General features: G+C 43.1%; 1 protein-coding gene across 4 annotated transcripts in view; it reads left to right on the forward strand.

The window, feature by feature from the left end:
- Positions 1 to 18,553, forward strand: part of Su(z)12 (Polycomb protein Su(z)12) — a 134,140-nt gene that overhangs the window by 81,415 nt on the left and 34,172 nt on the right. For all 4 annotated transcript variants that reach the window (XM_068393291.1, XM_068393293.1, XM_068393290.1 and 1 more), the window contains exons 9-11: positions 5,598 to 5,851; positions 10,748 to 10,933; positions 17,880 to 18,056. In XM_068393291.1, the coding sequence (XP_068249392.1) occupies positions 5,598 to 5,851; positions 10,748 to 10,933; positions 17,880 to 18,056 (617 nt within the window). The remainder of the gene's footprint in view (positions 1 to 5,597; positions 5,852 to 10,747; positions 10,934 to 17,879; positions 18,057 to 18,553) is intronic.

Genomic DNA, 18,553 nt, shown 5'->3' on the forward strand with positions numbered 1-18,553 from the left:
TGCCAAATTATATTGATTCTTAAGGGAAATTGTTTTAAGTTGTTTCCTTCATATTTCTTTAAAAATAAGTTGGAGCAAAAATTTGACATTAAAAATATCTTCATTCCTATGCGGATACGAACTTCTGAGTTGTTTATATGGGTTACTTATAGTTTTGTTTTCTATGACCAGACACGCAAAAAAGAAATTGGCTTGATTTTGTCATGCTTCGTTGCTAGGCAATTGCTGCGCATAACTCAGAACGCTTGTTAAAAGCGCTTAGTCTACAATTCTGGTTGGGAAGGAGGTCAGATGCCCCTTCCTTCTCTGCTGCCATCAGACATCCGCATTGCCTGCTCAGTACGCTCATAGTCCTTAGTGCTTGTATCTCTTGTGTCTTTGACATTCATTGTCACTTGCGTGCTATCATTATTTGAGTTTATGAGTGTATGCCTTACGGCGATTATGTCAAATTCGATGCATTCCTGGCCTGGCCAAGATGGTCGCCCCTGTGGTACATTTATGAGCTGGGTAGAAGTAGATTCCCACCTGGTTTGTCCTTCTTGTAGGGGTAAAAGATGTTCTGTGGAATCACCATGTGATTACTGTAGGGAGTAGTCATCCTCCTAGTGAGAGATAAAATCCTTCTTGTTGCAAGTAATGATCCAAAAGAGATCGTTCCTCTTCGTTGTCTTCTGTCGGCAATGATAAGTGAAAGATTGGTACTGCGGCAACTGTTATCCCCCTTCCAGGTCCTTCATGTCAGGAGCCCTTTGAGGCTTTAGTCATAGATGACGACGGCCCATTGTTAATAATGTTCAATATTAGCTTAAACCAGTTCTTATTGCGGATCCCCTGGCTACAGCCGCTTTGTTCCCTGGGCCAGATCTTTTAGATACATTTGTCCCTGCTTATTCTTTAATGTCAAGATCTCCCTCCCCTACGTGTCAGTTGAGTAGAGATTTATGTATGTCAGATTACACAGATAAGATGTTAACCCCTTTAGAGGTGTTTCTTATCAGAGCAGTGAAGTTATCTCCTCATTCCAGCAGGAACCCTATAGTAGAGCCTGTCGATTTCCCCCGCACTGAGGTAGCCTTACTAAAAGAACCTTATTACCAGTCTCCAGCTTGAAGTATCAAGCATGGTCTGCCTCGTACGCATAAGGGTCCACAGCAGAGAGATCTCCTCAGAAGAGTTCTCGGGACAAGTCAGTAGACTTGTCATCTCTCTATTATGAGTGTGATAAGATGGCCTTTATTGTGTCCCTACACAAGATTTGGCAATGCCTACATGGTCAAAACAGGTCTCACCTTGTAAGCCTAATAACTCTGTGAAATTGAGTATAAGAAATCCTGATTTATCTAGAATTTAGTCTTGTTGATAATGCAGCTAGGCCGAACGTTCAGAATAACAGTCTGAATGCACCGCTTTATCTAAACGTGATGACATCACTGTACATGCTGCTTTTTCAACATGTAAGGTAACCCCTCCATATCTTAAGCAGGTCGATAGGTCTAAGCAAGTAGTCACCCCTGTGTCTTACATTGATGACAAACCTACTAATCGTCCGGGGTAGACTGCACACTACTGCTCGGCCTGATGCTTATGATGATAATAATATACTTTCTATGAAATGTCATTCCATTTCAGATAATTCTTTGCAGGTACAGTGTGAATAATGGGCGCGGAAAGTTTCTCCCCTTCCCAAAAGTCATTCCCCCGTCTGACACAGATGAAGGAAATTGTGGCAGAGGTAGAGGTGGTCCTCGCCGTAGGGGTTCTAGATGGCAGTGTTGAGAACTCTTTTGCCTTGTAAATCAAGCTCAGAGAGAGACTAAAATTCTTTGGCCTCACGCTCGGTTGCTAGAGGCGAATGTTCTTACAACGGAAGTGAGCTGGACTCCTCCCGCTCCTTCTCCACCCCCTTTTCCCATCACAGTAGAAAGGACTCGAGAGAAAGGAAGGACATCCGAGGAAGAGTTAAGAACTCTCCAGCCGTTAAAACGGAGCAACCAGATTTTGAAATTATAATGATTGATGACTCTGCAGAGAGCCTCATTGCACGCGCAAGTAATAGCTCTGCTGATGTACCCTCCTTTGGGGACCCAGTGTCTAGCTCTGAAGCTTCACACTTTATCAAGATTATGAGCCTCATCTGTCATTTTAGTTTTTCAGATACAGAAATATTAGTATCTAGAGGTATTACATATAGTACTTACAATTAGTTCACATTTAAAGTCATCCCAAAGCCTAAGCACTCAATTCTCAATTCAAAAGAAAACCATCTGGCTGGCAGCACTGCATGTGCTCCTTTTGAAGCTTTAGACCTCAGTCAGAAAAAATCCTTTGATTTTATGTACTTTTGACAAATAGCTTTAGGGTAATGACTGAACATTTGTTTCATAACAAACTCATTTATTATTAGCCCAAATAAAAATTTAGTGACACATTGATTTGCAAAAACTCCATAATTGCGACTTAGTAAAAAAATCCTTGAGAGCTTAGGGTGTTGAGATGAGCATTGAAAATGAAGTCTTAAATAAGAGGATGATGAGGAGGAAACTCTTAGAATCATATCAAACTAAGGAGCACCTAACTGTCAATCCAGATGGTGTTTAGGAAGGAACAATTGAGGACAGTACAGTACTCACTAATGTGGAGAAGCGGAAAAAAAATAAATTGAAAGTTGAAGTATTTAGGCATGTCTTAAAAACCAAAGTGAGGACAAGAGGATGAAAACTTGAGAATCTTTTAGTCTTCAACTGAAGTAGGTGCAGCCAGACTTACTCATTCGTGTGTTTGCTATTCGCGAATTTGATTGTTCATTGGAAGGGCTTGGAATTCCATGAGGAAATTCGTCTGCTTATTTATTATCAGTTATTGCATATAACACCAAAGGCAGAACAGGGCCTTGATAATAAAACAAAAAGCCATTACAGTTTAAAAATTCACTTATTTAAATGTATCAGCCCTTGTTTATAAATGAGTATGCTGTTCTGTATTTGGTCATATGTAACTCAATGCTTTTATTTCTTTAGCAAAGGTGCATTCACACTTACATAAACATGGTTGTGAAGCACCTGTAACTGAAAGGCCATGAGCCATTGAGTTATATAAGATCAGGTACTGTACAGTTTAGCAGTCTGGGAGGAGTAAGATGAGGCAGATACTGGTTATATAAGTGAGTTTTTAAGCCCTTTGTAATACTACAGTAATGCTTTTTGTCTTTGCATTTGTCAAAGAACTGTGAATTCTTTTGTGTATTTATATAGCAATTAATGCTAATGCTTTCTTTTTTCTCAAGGTTGAGATACACAAGTTTTTCCTTATATAAGGAAGTAAGGGGTCTGCAAGTGTCATTAAGTTTTTCAATATTCTCTGTTTTGTGTTAACCCAACCTCTATGAATAGAAAGGTCAGACTATACCACTCAACCTCTTGTCACAAAATAGATTAAAATAAGTTCAGTAAATAAAAGCCAGGTCATCTTAACTGTTAATCCCAAGAAAGGTTCACAAATTTTTGTCTACACACATCCACAAGATAGTTGATATGATCTCGTAAAAGGATAGAAGTTGAATAAGATTATATTACTTTTAAGCACTAAATGCTGCACATTAATGCTCTCCATTGTTACTGCTTCAGATATCTATAGAAAGTAATTTTGATGTGTACTTTTTAGTCTTTGGTCCCACAAAGATATGGAGGTATTAGACTAATTTGGCAAAGAAGCGAAGGTAATCATCTTTGCTTTTTAGAGCCATGTCTTTACAATATGGAGTGCAAAAAATTGCTTTTATGTTTCTTAAGGGCAGATTCCAAAAGAAGGCCCTGTCAGCGTAATATTGAGTGGTAAGTTTTAATGAAAGATTAGAAGGGAGGTTAGCAAGACTCATAAGAATTAATGAAGGATCCAAATCTATACATTTGTGGAGGATCTTTCAGTGAGAGAGATCTAAGTAAAAACTTTTAGAGGCTTCTATATGCTGATCCAAGCAAAACTCCAACATCTGCAGTGTGAGGTAAGAGTTAGCCATGCCCAAGACCACCTACTATCTCAAAGAAGTGTTTGATGATGTCCACTTCTAAGTTGTTAGTTCAACTGAAGGAAAAGGAGGAGGGTGCTTAACATCTTCTAACAGGTACCTGAAGGATGTTAATGTTTTTCTTTCAATATCAATCTGTTGCTGAAGTTTTACAGATACTAATCTAGAATATTACCTGCCATAGTTTCTCACTGCCTGAAACCGACTGCTACTCCTAACTGAAGACTTTGACATTGACACTTAGTCATATCTGGTAGAAGCCTCTTCCTCAGTTATGGTATCAGTGGTCTCTGGTTCAAAATGCTGTTGTGAACTTTAGGATCCATTAGTTGGAACCTTCAAATCATTTCTAAGGTTCTTTGAGTTGCAAAATTATCAGGTCTTAACCCTTTTACCCCCAAAGGACGTACTGGTACGTTTCACAAAACCCATCCCTTTACCCCCATGGACATACCGGTACGTCCTTGCAAAAAAATGCTATAAATTTTTTTTTTTTTCATATTTTTTATTTTTTGAAAAAATTCAGGCATGTTCCAAGAGAATGAGACCAACCTGACCTCTCTATGACAAAAATTAAGGCTATTAGAGCAATTTAAAAAAATATACTGCAAAATGTGCTGGGAAAAGAATAACCTCCTGGGGGTTAAGGGTTGGAAATTTCCAAAGAGCCTGGGGGTAAAAGGGTTAAGTGTCGAGAACCTTGTATGTTCTGGCTGTCCATGGGAGGATACCGATACCTAATTCTTGGTGAAGGAAAACATACTCTTGGTCAGCTTTATATATTACAACCAATTCCAAGCATCAAGTGTAGCAGAAATTTTATTCAGGGATGAGTAAGGGAAAACGAATGTCATGGACTTTTTTTTGTAGGAGTCATTATCATGTGACTAATTGAAAGTGGACTTTTTTCAAGATGTAAGTCAAGCATTATCCTATGTATTGTTTGGTAAAATTATTGTAATTATGAAGATGCTCCTATATCAGATTGATATGATTTGGATGAGTCTGGATCAAGTATTTATCTAACTTGTTATGGGGCCTTGGTAGAACACTTGGTTGGAATTACTTACCATGTCTGGAGGAATTAAATCATCTGGGATGTTCATGAGTATTAATAGTAATGGGTTTAATATGAAATAATTATTATCATTTATAGTTTTATTTGCAAGATTGAATTAATTTAAGAGGAATAGAATAGCCATGAAAATCGCTAATGTGTTCTCGGACCATAAAAGTTTTCAAATGGGCAAGTTCTTCAAACATTGTGGTTCTTGTTATTTCCTAAAGATAATTGTTACTGATTTGAGCTTTTATACTTTAAACGTTAGAATTTGTGGGTAGGTTTTGATACTGTCTGAAAACTACAACGATTTGTGCCTATTGAGTAATTAGATTCTCCTAACTTTGATACAGTTTTCAATCTTTTTAACAAATTTGTCCCATATAAGTGAAGGAGTTTTTGTTCCCATTAGAGGATTTTTATCTAATGGGAATAGCTAATCTTTTTTTCTTTTACCAGCCACACCCAAAAGGAGCGTAGGAATGGCTAATATTTTTCTTCTTTTAACAGCCACATCCTAAAGGAGCCAGAATTGATGTTGCACTGAATGAATGTTATGATGGCTCATATGCTGGAAATCCTCAAGATTTGGTAGCTATGCCCGCCGGCTTTGCCTTCTCTCGAAGTGGTCCAACTCGTCGAACTCCTACCACAACTGTTTTAGTGTGTCGACCGAAGAGACCAAAACCATCACTATCTGAATTCTTAGAACAAGATGATAATGATTTTGATCTTCCAAGATCATATATTTTAGGCCATAATAGGTGAGTGAGAGATGTAAAGCAAGGAATGCAGTCTTATTTCAAGTATTGCTTTTACTGCGTTGATGTATCGTCATGGAATATTTTTTACTTTTGAGATTTATGATTTTTACATTTATTGTACAGTATAGATAGCTATGTTTGCAAAAGAAAGTGAGAGAGTGTAAGGAGTACTTTCTATGAAGTTTACAACTCTGGTTGAATTATGAGCAACGGTAATGTACTGTACTGTATTTGAATTTTGTAGTATTTTTGAAAGACAATAATAGGTATGGGTTATATTTTTAATATTTTATATTTTATGATTTGGAAGGAGCCCCAAAAATCAGTTTAACCTTTTGGGTTAAACAGGAAGAAATATTTTTATGTGATATATTCAATATGAACATACAGGTAGTCGTCAACTTACGACCTATACAACTTAAGACTGTTCGACTTTACTACCACTTTTTCACTGTGATGTCATCACAAGTCTGTTGGAAAGAGTACACTAAAAGGGTGAATGTTTCCTTATAAATAATGTTTGTTCCAACACGGAGTACTTACCTCGAACTACTTTCTTAGGAGTATCTGGAATCTCCTCCCATCCTACCAGAATTTTGTGTAGTTTACCCTATTCCCGTTCTCTATGCGGGGTAATCTCTGGCGGAGTGATAACGCGCCCAGAGATGACCCAGGGTCAGAGAGCATGCTTTCTCAGGTCTCGCTCCTCAGTAAGTTTCTGGTCGCGTCGGCGTTAACACACCGACGCTCTCTCTCTAACCCAGTGCGACCCTTTGTGTCCCACGCGGTTCCCACGTGGTCCCTTGTGTGCTTCCCTTCCTTTCCCTCTGGGTTCCTGTGTCTCGCAGTATATTACTAGTGGGTTATGGAGCAGCCCCGTTGTTGCCCTGGGCCTATGGCCGGCAAATCGTGTGGCGCTTTTCTCTCAAAACCCGAAGTTGACCCGCACTCCTTGTGTTCGTCGTGTAGGGGCAGTGTGTGTTCCCCTACAGCCACGTGTCCGGAGTGCAAGTCCCGGAATGAAGTGCAGTGGGTGCATTACGGCATGAAAAAGAAGAAAGCCTCTCGACGGTCCCCGAGGAAGTCCAACGTCTCTTCGCCTCTCGCTTCGCCTGGCGTCCCGTCGGATAGAGCTTCTCTACTACCTTCTCCCCCTACCCAGAGTAGGGGTCGAGGTAAGTCTGTTGTGGGGAAGTGGCCGGTGGCCCTTCCCCAAGAGTCTGAATTACCAGACAGTGGTATTGTGTCTTCTGTCCAGGCAAGTGGGGGGCCTGAGGGAGGGATGGTGTGTTTTCGGGGGTCGGGGCCCTGGACAAAGCGGGCCCCGTATCTTCGGAAGATCCTATGAGGGGAAAGACGGCAGCAGTTTCTTCTCCCGCCTCTTGGGCGGGCTTTTCAGGTGCGTCAGCAGCTGAGGGTGATGCCGAGAAGGATGACTCGCTGCCATCAGATGCCCTCGTGTGGGCGCCTCCAAAGACGCCCTTCAGATCACCCCACAGAATGGAAGAGGAGTTTGAGGCCTGGTTCCCCAACGAGAAGCTTCCCCGCTCCCTTCCAACACCGTCAGCGTTGTTCCCAGTGGTTTTTATGGAGCGTGCGTCGTCGGCCGGGCCCCATGCAGAACCGACGACGACACGTCGACTTTCGGACCCTCCAACGAGAACCTACAGATCCTCGGCTTCCTCGTTTGAGGCCTACTCTTACTCGTCAGATGAAGGAGCCCTGAGAGACCATAGAAGGCGATAGGATAGGTCTCGCAGGAGACGATCACGTTCGCGCTCGTCTTCAAGACCCCGCCATGTGGATAGGCGTTCAAGGTCCCCAGGAGGAAGTTCAGGAGAAGTCTTTCGCCGGAGGAAGAATTGGTGCGGGTTTCCATCCGATGTAGCCAACTCCTAGGGGCGGCAGCCGTCGCGGGCACCTCGGGATGGCTCCCTAGACCCCGATCACCAGTAGGATTCATCGATGGGAGCAGATTTGACCGACGGAGGAGCTCGTCACATCAGACGTCGAAGGACAGGCATAGGTCCGCGAAGGTTCCGACTCCACCCGCCCATCGGGGAGAGTCGCCCCTTTGGTCTGGCAGCCGCGTCCCTCCTTCAAGATCTCCAAGGAGACGTCCAGAACGGGAGAGGTTCTTTTCCTCGACGGGCAAGCCCGCGGACCCCTGGTCCTCCAGAAGAAGGGAGAAATCAAGGACGGAGACCTCCGTCCCAGCGGCGATGCCCGTCCTACGGCCTGTAGCGAGGGAATGGGACCACTCCAAGAGGATGCCACCTCCTGGTACGGTTCCCCCGTCGGAGGTCTGCCGTCACGAGAACTAGGACCCCCCGCGGACAAGAGAGAGGATGGGGAAGAAGGCTCTCCAGCGGAGGTTTCCGTTTACCGTAGAGTCATAGGCCTCATCCGACGACACTAAAGGCTGGATGAACCGGAGCCCTCGTCTGACGAGTTCTGGTTCTCGAGCCTCAACAGGAGAGTGGATGCCCCCGTTCAACAGAAGCCCTCACTAGCGCTCCCGGTGGCTAGAGACGTGAAGTTTGGGTTGGCACATGTGAGCAAGGTAGTGGCTAACCATAAGAAGGCCCCCAAGAGCCAGAGCGCCTCTAGGCTTCTCCAGGGCCTAAAGACTCAGTCGCGCTTCTACCTCCCAGAAGGCCACCGCGCGGGACCCTGAGCAGTAGAACCAGCAGTCGCCATCTTGGGACAAGGCGCAGCAGAAGAGAGGGCGACCACAGCTCCGGTTTGTTTCTCGCCAGCGGAGACCGCCATGATGAAAGAGCTGTCCAGGGACCTGGTGCATGTGTCATCCTGGCTGGATTGGTGGGCCGCTACGCTGGTAGCGTTTCAATCCTCGTACGACCTAGCGGTTCCGGAAAATCAGGCCTTGCTGAAAGAGCTGATTAGCTCGGGAGGTAAGGCCCTGAAGTTCCTGTCCTATCAGTCAATTACGCAAACCGCTAACTGGATCCTGAGAAAAAGGGACACGGTACTCAGCAAACTGGTAAGGCGGCTCCCCCGACAGAGAGGCCAGGTCCCTGAGGAGTCTCCCACTGTGGGGCGAGACTGTCTTCCCCCTCAAGGAAGTAGAAGAAGTGATGGAGAGGGTGAGAAAGCTAAAGGATGTGGGGGAACCGAGACCTCCTCCAGCAAGAAGACCCAACCATAGGAGACCTCCTTCGCACGTCCCTCTTCCTCCTCGCGCCTCACCTAACCAGCCCAGGAGAGACGCTCCTACTACGTCCTGGCAGCAGCCTTCTCAGCCCTCCCGTAGGGGATCTGCAACCACGCAGTCAACATTTAGGCCCTCCTACTCGGCCTCCAGGAGAGGGCATTCGGGCCGTGCCTCCCTAAGGAGATAGGGAGGGAGGCCCCCTACTCCTGCCAAAGCCTCAGGTGGGGGGATGCCTCAAAAATTCTTGGCAAGCATGGCGGGACCACGGGTCGGATCCGTGGACCGTGACGGTCCTGAAGGAAGGATACAGGTTGCCCTTCCAGGCGGAACCCCCCACCTCTGATACCAGATCTACAGGCGGAATGGTTGGCACCGAAAGACCCCTGAGAAGGACAGCCCTGCAAGAAGAAGTCTCTGCTATGCTAGTGGAAAGGGGCAATGGAGCCAGTCAAGAACCCAGGCCCAGGGTTCTACAGCAGACTCTTCCTGGTGGAGAAAGCAACAGCGATACTGTAGTGGGACCAAAGGTAAAAAAATAAGTCTGTAATTATTGACTATTAAAGTGCTTTGAAGATTTCAGGATGCCAGAAAACCAAATCAGTCAGTCAGTCAATCAATCTGATATTGAAAAATGGAATGCAAAATTTCTTTAGTGAAGCTTATGATATCCTTTAAACCAAGAAAAGGAAATAATGATGTATAGTAAAAAAATATTGATAAAACATGACTTAGATGGTTACATTATCATGACGCTGCCTAATAAATCTACGGAATCTTTACTTTTGAGGTCCAGATCGAGTTTTACATGACTCGCTCGTAAGTCAACGACTACCTGTACTGTATTATACTGTTGTGGCATTTTGCACTAAATGTTAGTTTTGAATTTTTACTAGATGATTGAAGTTATGTTATTGTTGTAAATATTTTTACCAAACCACAGTTTTGCCATATATTTCCTTTTTATAGATAAAAGCTTCATAGCTTGTCTTCATTGCCTTGTAGCATTTAAAGTACTAGAATTTATTGTATTCCAAGTAAAAGCTTCATAGCTTGTCATCATTGGCTTGAAGCATTTAAAGTACTGGATTAATTTTATCCCAAATAAAAGCATTATAGCTTGTCTTCATTGCCTTGTAGCATTTAAAATACTGTACTAGAATTTATTGTATTCCAAGTAAAAGCTTCATAGCTTGTCATCATTGGCTTGAAGCATTTAAAGTACTGGATTAATTTTATCCCAATTAAAAGCATCATAGCTTGTCATCATTGCCATGTAGCATTTAAAGTCATGGGATTAATTTTATCCCAAATAAAAGCTTCATAGCTTGTCATCATTGCCTTGAAGCATTGAAATTGCTGGAATTGATTTTATCAATTATTTATGCCTTGTGGAGATTAGTTACATATATTTTTAAAGGGCACTGATCTTCCATGTAACTGTGATTTCAGTGGTGTGTTGCGCACCATTACTGTTTGACATTCCAGACATGATCATGACTGTGGGTCGTGTTGCAATAGGAGCACGTCCCTTTATTGTGATCTAAGATAATCCGCGAAGGTTTACAAGAGCTTCTAAAACTGCGGTCAGTTGTGAATGAAGGAATTGTTGCAGGAACATAATTCTGTTACTTTTTGAAGACAAATCATTTGTAAACTCATACAGTATAATTCATTAGCCTTTACTCAATGAAATTGTGAATAATTTGATTGTTTTATTTCAGATTATATCATCACACCATGACTTGTCTCCCTATCCAACCACATGAGCTAGATGAAGACAGTGAAGGAGAGCACGATTCGGAATGGGTTCGTCATAAAACACAAATGATGATTGATGAGTTTTCTGATGTCAATGAAGGAGAAAAGGAACTCATGAAAATGTGGAATCTACATGTTATGAAATTCAAGTAAAAATTATTCTTTTTTCTTAGTTACAGGTTTATTTTTATTTTATATATATTAGATATAAGTTGCTTCATACAATGGGGAAAATTTCTTTATTTTATGCCGAGTTTTTCTCAAGTTTTACCAAGTTGCTCTAAAGTACAAGATCTTTTGAGGAATATTTTTGACTAGAAGTTAAATGACTCATGAAATTTTCAATAAATTTTATAAATTATATTTTTCAATATTAATCTTACCCGATGATCATGTAGCTGTCAACTCTGTTGCCCGACAGAAATCTAAGGTCGGGATACGCCAGCGATCGCTATACAGGTGGGGGTGTACACAACAGCGCCATCTGTGAGCAGGTACTCAAGTACTTCTTGTCAACAAGAACTCAATTTTTCCTCTGTCGTGCCACCGGCAAGACCTACTAATACGCCGTCCATAACTGGATTTGTTTTCACAACTTTTTGGTGAAGTACACTATTCCAGTTTTGAGCTTTCGCTATGCAGGGGTTTTATCTTCATTTCAAAACTTGAACTCGTTTTGGATAGATTTAATTATGGTGACGAAGAGAGTATGGACTCTCTTTCACTTTTAAATGGCCGACCCTTCCCTTAGACGGAAGTGTTGGTGACGAAGAGAGTTTAGACTCTCTTTCACTTTTAATGACCGACCCTTCCCTTAGACGGAAGTGTGTTTAGGTTTTTGGTAATTTTGCTTAACAAAGTTATAGATTTATTTTATATCTCTCCGCCATTTATAGGCCTCTTCGATTAACTTTCCATTTATTATAAACTTATAAAAAATTAATTTTTATGTTTGTTTATATGCGACCTTTCCTAATAGTAGGCGGTCCTTACTTGGAACCGAAGTTAATTAACATTGAGCCCGTCATATCGTATTTCCTTTTAAGAATTTATGCTATTTTAATTTTAATGTTTTTGAAAGAATTTCTTTGATAGTCTCGTACTGTTTTCAAAGATGAACTAACGTTTTGTTTAGTCTCCGCAGTTGTTGACGTTCAGAACGTTCAACATGCGCTCTATCGTTACGATAGAGAGAGAGTATTTCACGTTGCAGTAAGAGTAAACCGATTCTAGCGTTTCGTTCATTCTTTCTTAGCTTAAATGGTTTTAATTCTAATAAAGGAACTTTTTATTTGGGAAACCTTTCAGTTTTTTTTTTTCCTTTAACAAATAATATGTTTTAACGATATATAATTGGGCTCATCTCTCAGGTTCTAAGTCAAGAGAGAGAGAGAGAGAGATAGAGACGGAGGGAGAGAGAGGAGAATAAACGTTTCGTTCAAGCGGGTAACGTTGTTCTCGTTTGTTACTCTTCTCCCTAGTCGCTATAGGGATAGAAGGTAAAACGTTTCTAGAGTTTTATTCTTGTTCCCAGGCTTTATGCGGTGAGAGATTTTAAACGTAGTTTATTTGATCTAGTGTTTAGTCTCTTTTCCAACCACTGAATTCTTTATCTTTCATTATGTTTTTCTGTTACATTGTAAAACTGTTTTCGCAATTACTACCTTTTAATGAAGGATAGGATTGCGTGTTTCAGGTACAAATCACTTAAAGTTTCGAGTTCAGTGAAATAAGTGCAAACAGAAAATCAAAAGTGATAAAGTGATATGCGCAAAGTGTTACAGTGTGCGTTCGAGGGTTCGTCTGTTCGTGCCAGTTGTTCACCTAGTCCGATACCTCTTACAAGCTCCCAAGCCCAGGGGAGAAGTAATGTCGAACGACTTATGGGTTCCACAGGCCTTGATCGACGAACAGACGTTTCCCTCCGTGGTTTCGGGTGTATCTACACACGTTGCCGACGTGATCACCCCACCCACACAAAGACGAGAGAGCCCATTTATTCCTCGTCTGCGGAAGAGGTTTCTCGCAGAAACCATGGACCAAATCTTGCAGCTTTTAAGTGCAAGTCGGTCCCTTCCGCGCAAGTCCAACGGCCTAGGTGTAGCCACTGGGTCAGTTCGGACTCGCTCCAGTCATCCGACGACTGCACACCTCCCAAGAGAGGCAAGGTGGTACCGCAACAGGCAGTAACTCCGTCTGTTGCCGCACCAGCTGTTTTAGACCCTCAGTCACAACGGACAGTAGCTCCGTTTGTTGCCGTCTTTCATAGACCCTAGTGGTCCATGCTGCAGACTATACAGTCTCAGCTTGCTCCTTCATGCAGGAGTATCGTGCTGGAAGGTTGACAATGCACCTGTTAATCTACAACCTTCCACGGTTGTGCGCTCAGCAGATACTGCGGCTGCCTGCTCCCACACTCCACCTGTGAGAGCTCCACCTCCGATGCGCAGTCGACCCTGCCAGACGCATGTTCATGCTGCACCCTCCATTGACATGCGTGAGCTACCGCATTAGCAGTGGGAAGGTGCTGTAGAGCTGCCGTGTTTTGACACAATGCGGCATGCTCCGCAACCCATGCGGCATGCTCCGCATCCCATACGGCATGCTCCGCAACCCACGGCAGTCCCTCCCACGCACCAACACTCCGCTTTTGTTGTTGCCAGCTCACTCCGACTGCGGAGAAGGTTGACGATGCACCCGTGGGCCTACACCTACCACGGTTGTGCGCCCGGCATGGCTTCCTGCTCCCACACTCTTGTTGTGAGAGCTCCTCCACCCATGCACAGTCAACCCTGCCAGATGTATGATGACTCCAACAGACACACGGAGCACTCCGTTGCCGTGCGTGAGTTACCACAAGCTGCCGTGTTTTGACACGGTGTGTCAGCCTCCGCACACACTGTGGTTACCGCCACTCGCCCGCAGCAAACTAGTCAGTCAGGAGTTGAGGCTTCCCCACACAACTTTGGTTGTTGCCAACTCACAGACTGTCAAACAGTTACATGACGTTGCCTTCTGGTCTGCTACTAATACACCAGTGCTGTATGTCCTCACGCTCCTGTTGTGGTTGACAGTTCAGTTTTTGACAGTTCACAGACTGTCAAGCAGTTTCATAACGTTGCCTTCTGGTCTGCTGCTTTTGCACCAGTGAAACCCTCACTGAGATAACCTAGCTTTTCTCGGACATGGTTCCTGTAGATGAGAAAGTGCTGTTCTCCCTCCTTCTGATATTCCCTTGAGGACTCTGTCATTTGGAGAGGAGCCTTAAGCTGCTTAGCCTCCTATGGACTTTAATTAAAGCATAACATGCTTCCAGGGAGGGTAAATGGTTCCGCTTCAGTCGCTAACCCCGTCTGTTGCCACACCTGCTCCCATAGACCTTGGGCTTTGTTGCAAGACATGCAGTCCAAGCTTAGTCCTTGATAGAGGATTTTTTACGGAGAAGAACCTTCTTGCCAACGACCTTCCTACCGGTTGGTTGTACGCCCTATTGACGCTGAGGTATCCTACTCACGTCCGCCAGTTGAGATGGTTCCTCCACCGGTGCGACCCAGTGTGGGTTGCCAGTCGCACGTTGACGTTAAGCTACTCTCGGAGGTGGTTGTGGACGTTCAGTGTGTCACTGGGAAGACGTTCAACAACCTGCAGAGGTGACTTGTTGTGACGCAGTGCGGCAACCTCAGCAACCCGATAAGGGGTTGTCTGCACTACCCAGACAGTCTAGACAGTTTCGGGTTGTCGCTGTACTTCCTCGCATCCCCATGGTTGACAGTTCACAGACTGTGCAGCAGTACCATGATCTTGTGTCCGGCTCCGTCACGCATCCACCAGTGCGACCGGATTCAGCGAGTCAGACGTTGCCCACTCCGTTGCCGTTTCCTCTTCAGTTTCGGATGAGGAACCCTCTGATGAGGACATGGCTGAACAAGACGATCAACCCCCAGCCCTGCTATCCATCCAGAAGATGCTGAAGAAGGAATACGGCCCTGTCAGGCTGTGGATGAGTCTGGTTAGGACACTGTCATCCGTGGTTCAATTGGTGTCACTTGGAAGACTAGACCTCCGTCCTCTTCGGTTTCATCTAGCTCTTCACTGGAAAAGGACAAGACGCTAGAAGCGGTCTCGCTCCCGGTTTCCGGAAGATAAGTCTGGTCTTACCTGATGAAAGGACTTTATCAACCTTTTATAGGGTCTTCCCCTGACTGTTCAGACTCCCAAACCACGTTCTCTTCTCAGACGCATCGGACGTAGGCTGGGGTGCGACCTTAGGCGGTAGGGAATGCTCGGGATTATGGAACTCGAGTCAAAGGACAATGCATTTTAACTGCAAGAAGCTTCTGGCAGTACGTCTGACCTGGAAAAGCTTCAGGTCTCTCCTTCAAGACAAAGTAGTGGAGGTCAACACGGACAACTCCCTGCTTTGATGTTCATCTCCTAGCAAGGAGGGACCTACTCTCTGACATGGTGCGAGTTCGCTAGTGACCTCCTCTCCTGTTCAACAGGTCTAGACTTTTCACTAGTAACAAGTTTCTTCCAAGGCAACTTGAATGTCTTAGCAGATTGTCTCAGTAGGAAGGGACAATAATTACAACATATTGGACCCTCCACAGAGATGTATGCAAGAGACTTTGGGTCACCTGGGGCCAGCCAACCATAGATCTCTTCGCAACATCGATGTCCAAGAGGCTCTCAATACTTTGCTCACCTATCCCGGACCCAGCAGTGGTTCTTTTAGATGCCTTTCTACTAGATTAGTCTCATCTAGATCTATATGCATTCCCTCCGTTCTAGATTGTCAACAAGGTACTGCAGAAGTTCGCCTCTCACGATGGGACAAAGTTGACACTAGTTGCTTCCCTCTGGCCCGCGAGAGAATAACTTACCGAGGTACTTCGATGGCTAGTAGACGTTCCCAGAACTCTTCCCCTAAGGATGGACCTGCTACGTCTGCCACGCGTAAGAAGGTACTCCAAGGCCTCCACGCTCTTCGTCTCACTGCCTTCAGAGTATCAAAAGACTCTCGAGAACTAGAGGTTTTTCGAAGGAGGCAACCAGAGCGATTGTTAGAGCAAGGAGAACATCCACCCTTAGAGTCTACCAATCGAAGTGGAAAATCTTTCTAAACTGGTGCAAGTCAGTATCCGTATCCTCGACCAGTACCTCTGTAACTCAAATAGCTGACTTCCTCTTCTATCTGAGGAAAGAGCGATCTCTTTCAGCTCCCACTTTCAAGGGTTACAGAAGCATGTTGGCATCAGTCTTCCGTCACAGAGGCTTAGATCTTTCCAACAATAAAGATCTACAGGACCTCCTTAAGTCTTTTGAGACCACGAAGGAGCGTCGTTTGGTTACACCTGGTTGGAATTTAGACGTGGTTCTAAGATTCCTTATGTTAGACAGGTTCGAACCACTTCAATCAGCCTCCCTGAAAGATCTCACCTTTAAGACTCTTTTCCTGATATGCTTAACCACAGCTAAAAGAGTCAGTGAGATTCATGCCTTCAGCAAGAACATCGGATTTTCATCCGAAACGGCTACATGTTCTACATCTTGGTTTTCTAGCCAAACACGAGCTGCCTTCTCAGCCTTGACCAATATCGTTCGTTATTCCAAACTTATCGTATGGTTGGAAATGAACTAGAAAGAGTATTATGTCCTGTAAGAGCTCTTAGGTTCTATTTTAAAAACCTTTACGAGGCCCGTCTGAAGCTTTATGGTGTTCAATTAAGAATTCATCTTTGCCTATGTCAGAGAATTCTTTATCCTATTATTTTCAGACTGTTAATACGAGAAGCTCATTCCCTTCTGAATGAGGAAGACCAAGCTTGGCTGAAGGTAAGGACACACGAAGTTAGAGCTGTCACAACTTCCGTGACCTTTAAACAAAATAGATCTCTGCAAAATATTTTCGACGCAACCTTTTGGAAAAGCTAATCAGTGTTCGCGTCTTTTATCTTAAGAATGTCCAGTCTCTTTACGAGAACTGCTACACTCTGGGACCATTCGTAGCAACGAGTGCAGTAGTGGTGGGGGCTCCACCACTACAATTCCCTAATTCCAGAACCTTTTTAATCTTTCTCTTGAAATATTTGTGGGTTGTCCGGAAGGCTAAGAAGCCCTCCGCATCCTGGTTGATTTGGCGGGTGGTCAAATTCTTTCTTGAGAAGCGCCTAGATTAGAGGTTGTGATGAGGTCCTTTAGTATGGGTTGCAGCCCTTCATACTTCAGCACCTAGGAGTCGCTCAGCATCCTAAGAGGATCGCTAGGCTCAGTAAGGAAGACGTACTTAAAAAGGCAGAGTAATGGTTCAAGTCGACTTCCTTACCAGGTACTTATTTATTTTATGTTTGTTATTTTGAATAACTGCTAAAATAAGATACGGGATACTTAGCTTCTAATGTTAACATGTATGCTGGTCTCCACCCACCACCCTGGGTGTGAATCAGCTACATGATCATCGGGTAAGATTAATATTGAAAAATGTTATTTTCCTTAGTAAAATAAATTTTTGAATATACTTACCCTATGATCATGAATTTAAGGACCCTCCCTTCCTCCCCATAGAGAACCAGTGGACCGAGGAGAAAATTGAGTTCTTGTTGACAAGAAGTACTTGAGTACCTGCTTACAGATGGCGCTGTTGTGTACACCCCCACCTGTATAGCGATCGCTGGCGTATCCCGACCTTAGATTTCTGTCGGGCAACAGAGTTGACAGCTACATGATCATCGGGTAAGTATATTCAAAAATTTATTTTACTAAGGAAAATAACATTTTAAAGTAGTTCACTTACTTGAATTGCTAGTTTATGATCTGGAATGAAATAGTTTTGAAATAAAATAGTATTATGTCTATTTAAAACCTAACAAATTTTATTTTGAATACCTTCTTGATTGTTCAAATGAAATTTTGTACTGTGGGCTATTTATTTGGAATTGGTGTAACAAGATTATCTATTTTCAAGTGCAGTCAAAACTGGTATAGCTGTGGGATGAAAGAAAAAACCAAGTGGCATATGTATGGTGTTTTAGGTATGTAAGATGTTTATCTTATTTTTTCCTTGAAAACTAACAGAGAGCTTTGTGTACATTTCAGTTTTGTTGGTGATAGTCAGATACCCTTGGCATGTTCAATGTTCCTAGAGACCCATGGTACAGAGCTTCTACGAAAGAGTTTATACAGAAATTTCGTCCTTCACATGATTTCCTTACATGATTTTGGGTTGATTGGAACTGGTGTTGTCTATAAGAGTATTCTACATTTACAAAACAAGTAAGTAAAGAGTTTTGTTGCAGACCTTATATTCCTTTTCACCAGTATACTACTACTACTCAGTGTAAGAGGAAATTCTCTTCTTGAGCATTTATATAAGTTTTATTATGCTTCCTTTATCCTTTATATTTGTTCATTATACTTTGCATACACTGTTGATATTGTTGTATCCAAGATAGGAATATATTTTATGCATTGCAGTTTTTTCTTTATATTGTGAATGCAAAAGGTTATTGTTATGATACAGGTAATGTTTTAGACCCAAAAATGAGATTCATAAGATTTTGACTGTTGACAAAGAAAAAACATTCATAGTCCTAAAATAATTTGCTTCATACTTTCTTGCTTTTCATCAGCTTCCTTCTGTTTTCTCTTACTAGGGTATCAAACTCATTAAGCTTTCTGTGGTTCAAGTTGTATCGCATTCAGTAATATATCCCTCTTGTAAGCTGTGCGAATATATAATGTCTGAATGTCAGGATGCCTTAGAGCTGATA

The sequence above is a fragment of the Palaemon carinicauda genome, chromosome 19, assembly GCF_036898095.1.
Source record: "Palaemon carinicauda isolate YSFRI2023 chromosome 19, ASM3689809v2, whole genome shotgun sequence".
NCBI classification, from domain to species: Eukaryota; Metazoa; Arthropoda; class Malacostraca; order Decapoda; family Palaemonidae; genus Palaemon; species Palaemon carinicauda.